Source organism: Leishmania braziliensis, contig 42, assembly GCF_000002845.2.
Source record: "Leishmania braziliensis MHOM/BR/75/M2904 WGS CADA00000000 data, contig 42, whole genome shotgun sequence".
Classification (NCBI taxonomy): Eukaryota; Euglenozoa; class Kinetoplastea; order Trypanosomatida; family Trypanosomatidae; genus Leishmania; species Leishmania braziliensis.
In genome coordinates this window covers 1-12,448 of record NW_004057990.1, presented here as the reverse complement: position 1 = coordinate 12,448, position 12,448 = coordinate 1, and the positions used below count along the sequence as shown (strand labels likewise).

Sequence of the window (12,448 nt, the reverse complement as noted above, 5' to 3'; positions counted from 1 at the left end):
TTCGCGACGGAGCGCCTCAGATCGTGAGGCCACGCGGCGCCGGTGCCACGCGCGCGCTTGCCGACCCGGCGCTTCACCTGGGCGACCTCCCCTTCGAGGTCCTGGTCCGCCAGCGGCTCCTCCTACGGGTGCTCCGTCCCGAGGTGCGGTGTGCATGCGGGGCGGACGCGGACAACGCGCACGCGAACGTGTGCCCGTTGGTCCCCGGAGGCCCGCGGATCCAGCGTCACAACCACGTCCTCTCGGCCATCGAAGCGTGGGCTAAACGGCTCGGGTTCGCGGTGGTCGCGGAGCCCCGGGTGAGCAGCACGAGCGGCGAACGGCTCGACCTGAGCATCGCCGCGGCGGGCGGGACCTTCGCCACGGACGTGGTGATCACGTTCCCCGGCCGGGCCCGCAGCGCCTATCAGAACCCCCTTCAACAGGCGCACGCCGCGAAGAAGCGGAAGTGGGGCGACTGGGCGGCAGCGACCGGCACCACGTTTGCACCGGTGTCGCTCGAGTCGACCGGGGGCCTCCACAAGGAGAGCTTCCACTGGCTGCTTGCCGTCGCGGGCTCCGCCAACTTCCCGTTCTCCACGCGAACCGCCTTCGAGGAACTGCTGTCCTGCATTTCCCGGGCGCTTCACGAAGGCAACGCGTACGTCTTCGAGGCGGTGCGGGCCAACTGGGCGCGGGGACTGCTGACGGACTAAAAGGAACGTGAATTGGAACCTGACCCCCGCCCCAGGAGCATCCGATAGCGACTGGGCCTGACCCCCTCAGAACCCCCGGAACTATTATTGTGGGACGCCGCTTGGCCTCGCCCGCCAGGACGACGATGCCGAATAACGGCACCCGCCCCACCCAGCATCCCCCCCTTGTTCTTTAGTACCTTTTTCCTATCAGGATATATAAGTATCAGTTACTGTACATTATACAAGTACAAGTGTCTGAACATTGCTTCTGTGCTGTATGGGAATATAAATATAAGTGTCATTTTCTGTACTTTATTGCGTCACCTTTTTCTGTTCTTTTCGTATCTGCCCGCCCAAGCGGCGCCCACGTAGCGAGTTAAGGCGATCACGATGGACTCTCCATAGGTCCTTGCTTGGCACGCTTGCAAACCCCCTTTGGCCATGTCGGTGGGTACAAAGTGCATTACGCACGTACGCCGCTGATTCTCGCCTCGCTGCTCGATGAGGTGTCGTCGCCGAGGCTTTGTTTCAACATTCAGTAGGACCACTTCACACCCACAGCGCCGTTGGCCCGAGTCCCCGTTCCTGCGGAGGCGATAAGTACAGCAGGGTGCACCCAGTGATGGATTTGTCGGTAGGCAGCGTCCGACACCCATGCTGAGCTCTAAATCGATATTGTATCGGATGGGCACAATAGTTGAGCTAACAAGCTGGTGGCTGCGAAGTCGCATACTTCCGCTGCAAGCAAGTAGCGTTCCCGCAGCGTGCGCTTTCTTAGCGGTTCCGCCTCATGCGCTGGAGAAGGTGACGCCGGTGCAGGTGAATGATGATGCGTCTTCTCTTCGCTGGATTAGAATGTAACTCATCAAAAATGCGGCCTCCTCCGCTGCGTGGCACCATCTCTGATGTCGAAGCCGCGTACCCTTGGCATCGATAGCTTCAGCAAGGCCACTCTTCAGCCGATAGGCCAACTTCCACGATCGAACAAGCTGCTAATAGCATACCTGCAACGTGCGTCCCTCAGCGCGGAGCAGCCGCGAGTGCCTTTCACTCGGTAGGGGGCTCTCTGTTGACAAATGTGAAACCGAGGCACTCCTCAGATACAGTTTTTTTGAGGGACTCACGCACCCAATGTTGTACGCATGCTTGAGGCGGTGGGGTCTGCCCCCCACATGCAGGAGCCCCTAAATTGCGACAAACCCTTGCACCAAGGCTCCATGCGCGCAACATCGACAGCTTCAACAGGTGCTGTGCACTGGGGTCCCTTGATTTCAGTAAGTGGAGGCGTCTGGAGAGCCTTGCACCACATGTGGCCGCGCCAACACTTCAAGCGATTTGCACTATATCGATTACCCTCTTCCCTTGGGCTCTCTCCCGAAGAACGTTACGTTTGTAGATGAGTAGTGCAGGTGAGCATCAGAAGAGAGGACCAATCCTATGCACCACTCAAGGGAACCCTTCACCCCACTCCCTCGCTCCTCCACTCACGTGGCCACTTCATCTGGCAAGTCTGTTTCACCTGCTTATGTGATTCGCCACTTGCGCACGCTTTCCGTAGCAAGTACGACTGATGAGAGTCATTTCTCGCAAAGAAAGGCAGAGCTGTGCGTTTGTCGCACCACTCTTCATGCTTCAGAGGCTTGACGGCGTTCTTCTCGCACATCATCGGCCTTTCACAAGGTCTGTCTCCCACGCTTCCATCTCTTGGAGGTGGCTTGCTTCAGGTAAGCGTGTCACCCAGACGGGCTGGGCGGCTCGTTTGGGGTCTGGCGAACGGGCCGCGGAGACGCGCCGCCACCCCAGCCCTCTCGTTCTCTTGTTTGCAAGTGTTGTCTTCGCTGTTTGCCTTCGATTCGTTGCCCGACTTGTCTCGCTTTGGCTTGTGTGGGGCGGAGCCCCTTTTGATAGCCCGCGCAGCCATCTGCGCACACGCACTGCCTCCTCTTCCCCCTCTCGGACGCCGGTGTGTATCCTCCTTTTTTCTTTCCTCGCCCTTCCCCCTTCCCTCTCTTGCTTCTGCATGTCTGTGTTTCGCGCGGCGTTTCCCGCCGTGGCGGGTGCATGGCCTTCCGCGAGCGCAGGGGGCAGTGCACGCGTGCGTATTCCTTGCGTCTTGCTTGCAGGCACGCACTGGGCTACGACAGAGGGGGAGGGGTGTTGGGGTCTCATGTGTTGCCTGGCCGCCGCTCTTGAACGCGCTTCGGAGTCGTACCCCTTCCCCTCCGCCTTCTTCGCCCTTGGCTGCTTTCCCTTTGCTCCCTCGCACTGCGCTTTTTTGTTCCTCTTTGGTGGGTGGCACGTCAGGGAGGCGGCGTGCATTTACGTACCAGCAGCAACTGCTGCAACGCAAGAGTGTGGCAGCCGTGCACGGAGTGCTTCCATGCAGGCATGGACCTGCCAAGCCGCCACTGCAGGCCTTATGATGTGTGCGGGGGGAGTGGGACCGCCGTGGAAAACGCCCGCATTTCAGATGCAAAAGAAGCCGAGCCTGGGCACCGCGGCGGCACGGGTGGACGCCCGCGCTGCACGTCACCTGCCGCTTTTGCTTTCTCTCTGGCGGCCCCTGGCTCGGCCGGCGCTTTCTCACGCGTCCCGCAGCGCCGGTTGCGAGTGTGCGCCTGTGCTGCTCGCCGGGCCGATCGCCCAAGCCCAGCTGCGGTGATCTAGCCTGCATCGTTGGAGGGAGTCGGCGGACGCCAGCAAGGACCTGCGTGCGTCTTGGCGTGCACGGGGGCTGTGGAGCGCGCACTGCACCTCTCTTTCCTCACTGTGATCACGGGCGCCACTTCGCACTGCCGTGCGCCCTCCGGAGCGAGGGCTGCTGCGCACTCCAGACGACGATGAGTCGCTCAGGCCGCCCGCTCAAGCACACACGTCCACCACTGCCTTGCACACCACAGCGTTTTTGTGGCAAGGCACTGACCCCAGGCAACGGTGAAAGGCGAGGGTGTTGCGTGTGTGTCGCAGCTGCTGGGGCAAAGATGCACCGCGCGGCGTGAGACTGCCGTCGCTCTGATGTTTGGATGGCTGCAGGCGTGCTTTACAGCATTGCCATGCGCAGCACTACGCCCCGCAGAGACTTGTGCGAGGTCCTAGAATATTACTAGGATCCTGCTCTTTGGTGCTCTTCACCGCACCTCTATAGCCTTCCAGGAGGCGGAGCCGCCCCCGTTCCTTGACAATCCTCTTGCTACCGCCTTGCCTGCCCTCTGCTCTTACAACACACGCGGTGACACGTACACTTTTGTTGGGGCCAGAGGGTCCGAAGGGCTTTTACGTGCGAGAAAGAGACTTTGGAAGGCCTTCTCTTCGTCGCAGTCCTCCTCTCTGGCGGGCTCTGCGGCAGAGAGCGCGTTGGAGTGAAACGCTCGCCGAACTACCACTCACTGCTGCTGGCGGCCTTTTCCTGCTGTGCGCTCCTGTGGGACCACCGTCTTCACACAGGGCAATGCCCTGCCTTCGAGGAAAGCCAGTGCTCGTAGCGGCTGGCCTGGTACGGTTTCGGAGCTTCCAATCCATTGGCTCCTACCTCCGCGACACCCTCCTCCAGAGAACAAGGGAAGTCATGGAACGTTTACGAGTACGCGCTTTAGGGTCCACGGGTTAGGGTTCAATTGGCGGCTTGTAAAAACACAAAGGCAATCGAATGGCACTTGACCTTATAGTGGGCGGGGTTAATTTTGTCTGGGCAAAAGAACTGGAGGGGGGTGGGGGTGGCTGGTGGGATGTGGTGTTGGATCTGGGAAATTTGACCGATAGCTGAATCGGTGCTCTTCTATCCTTGGAAAAGGAATCCTGAGTGAGTGTGTGTTCCTAGGAAACCCACTCCTCACTTCCACTTGTGACGTGTGACCGGCTGTGTGCCATAATGTTTCCCGATGTGGAGATTATGGTCCCAGGTCGGAAAATATGTACTCCTGTTATTCATCCGTATTTCTTATGGATTCTTACTTTACTGTTGTCCCTTTATCTCTTCTCCAAATGTATGCGTTCTCAATGAAGTAATGACACTAAGTGGAGTTGATGCGGCCCGCGACGAAAAAACGACTACACACACTTAAACGATCCTCCCGACACATACTCGAATCCCTGCGGCAAAAGCGCACGCTTTCCCTTTCCACCGACTCATCCAACGCATCCTCACCAGAAATGTCCGACAAACAGGAACGCCTCACAGAGGAACAGCTGGACAAAAAACTGGAGATGTTTCTGGAGAACAAAGCAACTCATCACACAGCAGAATGCACAAGGAGAAATTACCTGGCGGGAAAAATAGACAGAAACGATCTCGCCGAGGCATGCATCGCAATGGCGACAACAGCTATGGAAATAGCCACGACCAATCGAACCCAACCGACAGACATCAAGAAGGAAATGATGGAGGCCCACAATATCTTCGCAGACAAGGAAATCCAAGAGGTGATGGACAAGGAAGATAAGTGGAAGTAAGCCCGGGTAAATATTAAAGCGGCAAAGGACCCGTTGGAGGGATACAAAAACCAAGGATTGAATCGGCGATCCTGGCGCACCAGATGTCCCCAATAGTCGCGGCAACGGCGACAATTCTACTCGGTTTATCCGGACCAGAGGCACAAGAAACGAACGGCGATGAGAGAATTGCCGAATGGCTTTCCATTTTTGTCGATGAGACGTGCTCGTCGCGATTGCTTGCGTACAACGTGCAGGTCGCCGGATCCATCGCAGGAGGAATGCGACAATGGCGTAAAGTGTTGACACGGCTGGACGCACCTCTCGTTCCGGAAACGGAACGACTTGCACACCTTAACCGTATCACACTTGAGGCGGCACAGAACGAGAAGCATAGTATCACACAAATTATTGAAGGAGGAGGCACGCACACAACACGACCACGTGATATATTTCGGACACCGCCAAGAGACGGCAGCAATCCCCTGGAAGGCGGCGCGCCGTATGCACCAATTATCGGAGCAGATGGCTCGCAAGCCGCCGTTTTGGATATGAGCAGCTTCGGTGCCCTCACGGAAGAATCCCAGTCAAAAATGAAAGACACGCTAACGCAACTTTTGAGGGAACAAAAAAACGGCACCACGAATTTCAAATCATACCCAGGGACCCCGCAATTATCAAAATACAAACCACCAAACAACCAACTCAACAAGATACAGCGGAAGAGGTGCAGGATACCGAGGCAACTACCGAGGAAATGGCGGAGGTAATCGGCGTGATAGCTATCGCGGAGGCGAAGCGCAGGAGTTCTTTTCGTCCGAATCAAAAAACTAAAGCGCGACGGGACTACCGCCGACGTTTCGAGGAAGGAATCCACACACCACCGAACAAATATATTCAGTGGTGCAAAATCATTTGCACAATAAGTGTGGGGTGGTGACATGCGCGTGGGTAAAATATCAAATATTGAACTCGATGCAATTTACAACGCATACCTTCCAAAGAAACGGATCGTCCCGTCGGACACGATGGTGCACCTTGACTGGAAACGCCCGCAGAAACTCGCGGAAAAGGTAAATCATCATGGTGTGATTTATTTCCCAATGTTTATTATGAAACACTGGATCGCAGGTTTTTTTTTTTTTGGAGCGAAGAACAGGGGACTCAACAGAAATACAGTTGAGTATTTACGACTCGGCGCCTTCTCCGATAGTAGAAGAAGAACTGCGCAAACATTTTAATACAGTTTGGCCAGCTTTGCATTTGGTGAAGAGATTTTCACCACGTCAGGAATGCTATAGCGTCGACTGCGGTCTGTACATGTCTGCTGTACTTTTCGGCGATTATTTGGATATACAAATTGACCATCTCCACGACATGGCAAAGTGTATGCGTCGCCTGCTTTACGCGGCGTCGAAACATCATCCGCCACGCGAATATTTCCTCGAGAAAATGAGGAAAATTCTGATGAACCACCCGGTGTCAAGAAAGGATTGCTTTTACGACGAAATCGAGCACACCCCGTGGATGAAAAAAATCGAAGGCAAATCGACAACGAGACAATTTTCATTTAGGTGGAGGCGAGAGGCGCACGACGAAATCCACAAACCCGAAACGTGATTCGAAACATGCAAACAAAACACCAACATGTGCCCCAAACCCATCTCCTAGACAAAAGAAAAAGGAGGTGACGGTACGAAAAAATATGGACTGAGTTGAGCGCAAGAAAAGCGCACCGCCGACGCGTGTAGCAGCGTCAAAAAAACACCCTCTCTGAAACGTCCGGACAGATCCGCAATGGATGCTCCACTCCCAAGGCCACAGGCCGCGAGGAAAAGTGTCAGAAAAACACCACCGAGAACCTCACGCAGGAACGGAAGCAACACACGCTCTATACGATCGAGCGGGTTTCCATCACCGAGAGCTGAGATCTCACAAAAAAAAAAACGTGTCTGTCACCCACGCGCCTCCAACTGAGAGTGAACCAAACGACGCCACAGCGAACGTGGAGGAAAAGAGTACGACAAACGCGTCACCACACGTTCCTCAAGGAAAATGCATTTCCAAGTGGACAGTGCTCACCTTTTCTGAAGCAAATAAATACGCTAAAAAGGTGCACGAAGCAGTCCTGGGTCACATGTGGGCTGCGACTGCTCTGGCGCGAGTGGGCGATGGTGTGGCGCACGGCTTGAGTGACACAGCCGTCGGACAGCAGCGCGTGAGGCACAAGATGCCACCATTGCGGCCATACAGTGTCCAGGAGATGCTGAAGCTTCTCCGAAAGAATATCCACATCGTCGATGCCTCACTGAGCGATCCGGGGGAGGTGATTTTTCGTGACGAACACCAACTCGAGGAGGTGACCTTGGACCCCTCGATCGACGAATTGTACCTTGTCCGTGGATCTTCATTACCGACACTTTTGGAGGAAGTGAACGGGTACAATTTTATGCTGGGAGCATGTCTCCGTGAGGCGCCGGCAGATATGAATGGCGCGCGATATCCGAGTTATTACGCTCTCACAAAGGACGCCTCGGAGGCAACTGTGGGTGTCTACGTTCCAGCGACGTGGACGCACTACTAATCGTCGAGAAGAGCGCGCACCACGCCACGCGTCGCGATATGTACCTCTCCCGCGAAGTGCGGCATCAGAGGCACACCAGGACCATACAAACGGACCGCGGCCGCGCCTGGTGAAGAGAAAAAGATGGCCAGGCGACGGCGCCGGAAGGGACCCACTCCAAGAGGACGAGGAGGACGGCGTGACGTACAGGACGCCAGGAAACCAGAAGGGTGATGGATATGCGGACGTCGACGCGAACATCTCGACAGAGGCAATGCGCGCTCTCGAAAGCCTCCGCTCCAATCCTTTAAACATGCAGGGCAGGCCTCTTTCGCAAGAAGAAGAGGCGGAGGTCTGCCCGAGAAACTGGTTCCTCTTCGCCGCGAAACCGCCACACATCTCACAGCTGGCATGGAGTCTTGTGCGGCCCGACACTCGCGCACACCACTTGCGATGGTTGACGCGAATCAAGTCGATGAACTCGGAACAGATGCTCATGCGCTTTCCGGCGGCATGCATCGACTTGATCCTGTCGACCGCAAGGGCCCGGAAATGGAAGTGGGCAACAACCGCGAAGGCCTTTGCCGCGGTGGCGGGTGCGCTGCGCGACCTGCCGCTCTACTCGACGCAGGCGCGGGGTATTCGCCTCCAGGACGATCCCGAGTGGCGAAGCGCTTTTGGCACGGTGCAGCGTTACATGAAGGAGTCGGTGCCGGATGCGCCTCCCTTCGTTTCGCGTCAACAGGTCGAGAGGATCTCCAAACGGCTCCGGTTAGGCCATCCACGCGCCGCGCTGTTCCTCGCCATGATGTGGGGATTCGCAGCACGAGCGTGCGACATTTCCACGCTGCGAGCGAAGGACGTGACGCTTTTCCCGGGAGCATCGACGGATACATACGTGAAGGTCACGCTGACGATCCGCAAGGGAAAGGGTGCCAAAACACGTGGCCCGTACCCGGTCCCGTCGGTGCTGACGAGGGACCTTGCAGCGACGCTGCAGGAGATGCTGGTCGGGAAAAAACCATCCGAGGAGCTTTTTTCACCACACGTGGGGGAGCTGCGGGCGCTGATCGCCCAGGAGGTGCGAACAGAGATGCGAGGTGCACAGCTGCCCTCGATCCGAAAAGGCGCGCTCCGTTGTATGGCGGAAGCGGGTGTCCCGTTGAAGGACCTGATGATGATTTCCGGGCACGCGAAGCAGGCCACGCTGCTGCGCTATCTTGGGTATGGCCAGCAGCCTACGGTGGAGGCCGAGACCGCAAGGGACAACGCCGGAAGAGCGCTATTCCAGACCCTCTAGAGGCTGCGGCTTGCGTGTTCCGTTTCCGATCGCAAGAGTCATCGTGCGCGAATCTCGGAATCGCACCACAGGAGGTGGCGGCCATGGTGGACCAGATGTCCAGTTTCATCCAAGTGCTGACGGAGCGACCGGCACTCGTGAAGCAGTGGCCGTTGCACCTGAAACGGAACACACCACTGGACATGGATACCGTGCTCGCGATGCCGACAAAACGCGCCTCAACGAAGCGTTTTCTTCAGCGAATCCAGTGCTTTCTGGATCCCTCCTTCTACGATGGGTTGCGGACGTCGAGGACCATCAAAAAGTGTGCGCTCACAGCGGCGGAAATACGACAGGCGGTCGAGATGGGCAAGTTCGAACCATGCCCGATCAGCGACATCGGCGCCCAGGTGCAATTGCCAGAGGGCATGCACGGCGTGAACGTCTTCACGGTGCCGGAGCTGAAGGGACGACGACGCCTCATCACGGAGCCCCTGCTGAACCGCGTGATTCCCAAACATCACGTCCCGCGCGTCCACTACGACACGCGCCTCGGAAGACGACAGCGGCTGCGATACGCCCGTTACATGCTACAGATCGACTTCGAAGCTTATTACGACGCTATCCCGATCGCGGCGACACTCCGTAACAAGTTCGTTTTTCGAGCCAGGCATGACGGGCGATACTACCGCCTTCGTACTCTCCCGACCGGCGCGCGGTGGAGCGTTGCCGTCGGCCAGGCGGTGACGTGGACGATTGTCGACATCGACACGCCCGTCACCATCACCACGCTCATCGACAACATTCTCGTGGCCGCACGCGAAGGTCAGGAGCGTGAGTTTGTGCTCGCGGTGCGCACGGTCGTCGCACGCATCAAGGCGGCGAACCTGATGACGTCACCAAACCGGGACGAGCTGGAGGCGATGTCGGACGAGGAAATCCTGCAGCTGGCGAGTGCCAACACCGTTTTTCTCGGTGAAGAATACACATGGAATGGCCGAGAGCGGCTGATCCGCAACTCGGTGAAGACGGTGGCGAAGTTGAAGCTTGCGCTCCAAAAGACCAGCCACACCATACGCAGCCTGGCCTCGCTCATCTCGCTGATCTTCTTCGCGCTCCACACCACGCAAATGAACCCCGCACGGGCATTCAAGCTGCTGAGAGCCTACCGAGGCATATACCGGCTGACGTTCCGCGGGTACGACTGGGACGACGCGGTTCCTTACATCGACTCCTCCGTGGCGCGGTCGCTGCAGGAGATCGGCGGCGCACTGGTGCAGAATCCGTGGTGGAAAATCTCGGACGAGAGACACCCAACGACGGACGAGGCGACCTATGACGCGGTGGCCTTCACCGACGCGTCGCTGGAGGGCTGGGGTGCTGTACTTCACCTCCGCGACGCGGGCGCCACAGAAATGTGGACCTATCGGCAGCGCTGGACCGAGGACCTGGAACGGCAACTCGGCGGCGACGACGGCGAGGCGGAACGCGTCCTCGAAAAACTGCGCCAGTACCAGCTGCGTCGCCGCGTCCGGTCGGGAGGCCGGTTCGAGGACCCCGACCTGCAGGCGGACCGCTTCCAGGCGCGGTACTCGGCACACGCGGAACCACGCGCGGCACAACTAATGCTGCGACACCTGGTGGAGCACCACAGGGTGCCCAACGGAGCGCGAATCGCGCTTGCCACGGACCACCGTGCGATTGTCATTGCGCAGAAACACCTGAACGGTTTCGGCGGCATTGGCAGAGGCTATGCCTTGAACAAACTTTTCGAGTACACCTAAGACCTCTGGTACAACAGAGGGATCGACGTAGTCTTTTTCTACGTCGAGGGTGCGCGGAATCCGGCGGACGCCTACTCGCGACACTTCGGGGTGGACGCGACAGGGTCGCTGGAGGTTCACCGGGTTGAACCGTTTGGCGTGCCGTTCCTCCGGCACACGTGGTGTCCGCTATGCGAAGAGCGGCGCCGCGAGGAGGGCGGCGAGATATGATCGTCACCAGAAACATCCAAGGGGAGCCGGAACCTGACAGCCGACTCTCCGGAGGACGGTGCGACGACATCGCCCACGAGATGGATGGCTAACCGCGTGCTATGGGGGGAGGCTTCCCCGGTACCGGTGCCAAGCCATAAGAAAAAGCACACAAAAGAAGTCCAAGACGATTTGATGTGCCCTCACGCGACCGAGCACGGTAGAGAAGGCCGGCGGTATAATCATGACACGGCGCCGCGGTCGTGGGTGCGTGCCTGCCTTGCCGCTTCCCAATGGGGTTGCGAAGACTCTCTCCATACCCATCTGCCTTCCACAAACCTTTCTCCCTTCTCGCCCTTTATTTGTCTTCAAGAAATCAATATCTTCGCGAGCACCCTATCACACAGGACGGTGGCAGTGCCCAGGTCGTTGTGAGGGGGGTGCCGTTTTGGGGCGTCCCGAACCCCGTGTCATGGGCGGCGGCCTTGGGCGCCACCTCCAGGACACACACCCGCCACCACACACAAAAAAAAAAAAACAGCGCCATGGCGCACCCAAAATGTTGCCGGAAGACGGGTCCCGGAAGTTTCGCATACCAATAAAGTACAGAAACTGATACTTATATATTTTTTTTTTTTTTTGGGCACAGTGGCAATATACGAGTCAGAAACGGGTACCTGTATAGTGTACCGTGTCTGTTACATTCTACTAGGGAAAAGTACTAGGACGCTAGGGGTTCTCACGGCACCGTTACTCGCCTTCGGCGGCCCATAATCCTGCTCAGGGCGGGTCTTGGAAGAGTTGCGTCCGATCCCTGTCGGGCGCTTCCGGGGCGGGAGTCCGGTTCCGGGTTCTCCTGCCATTTAGTGCGTCAACAGTCGCCGCGCCCAGTTGGCCCGCACCGCCTCGAAGACGTACGCGTTGCCTTCGTGAAGCGCCCGGGAAATGCAGGACAGCAGTTCCTCGAAGGCGGTTCGCGTGGAGAACGGGAAGTTGGCGGCGCCCGCGACGGCAAGCAGCCAGTGGAAGCTCTCCTTGTGGAGGCCCCCGGTCGACTCGAGCGACACCGGTGCAAACGTGGTGCCGGTCGCTGCCGCCCAGTCGCCCCACTTCCGCTTCTTCGCGGCGTGCGCCTGTTGAAGGGGGTTCTGATAGGCGCTGCGGGCCCGGCCGGGGAACGTGATCACCACGTCCGTGGCGAAGGTCCCGCCCGCCGCGGCGATGCTCAGGTCGAGCCGTTCGCCGCTCGTGCTGCTCACCCGGGGCTCCGCGACCACCGCGAACCCGAGCCGTTTAGCCCACGCTTCGATGGCTGAGAGGACGTGGTTGTGACGCTGGATCCGCGGGCCTCCGGGGACCAACGGGCACACGTTCGCGTGCGCGTTGTCCGCGTCCGCCCCGCATGCACACCGCACCTCGGGACGGAGAACCCGTAGGAGGAGCCGCTGGCGGACCAGGACCTCGAAGGGGAAGTCGCCCAGGTGAAGCGCCGGGTCGGCAAGAGCGCGCGTGGCACCTGGCGCCGCGT

The 12,448-nt window shown here is 58.2% G+C and overlaps 2 protein-coding genes across 2 annotated transcripts; both read left to right on the top strand.

Annotated features, from left to right (window-relative positions):
* Positions 1-695, top strand: LbrM_25_2630 (hypothetical protein; the record flags this gene model as incomplete). The annotated part of the gene is made up of 1 exon (XM_001565714.2): positions 1-695. A coding segment is annotated over one exon (695 nt), but the record flags the coding sequence as incomplete, so codon positions are not given.
* A 7,247-nt stretch (positions 696-7,942) lies between these two features.
* Positions 7,943-10,731, top strand: LbrM_25_2620 (TATE DNA Transposon; the record flags this gene model as incomplete). Its single annotated transcript, XM_001565713.1, is given in 2 exon segments — positions 7,943-8,905; positions 8,908-10,731. Coding segments are annotated over 2 exon segments (2,787 nt in total).
* Positions 10,732-12,448: the final 1,717 nt, after the last annotated feature.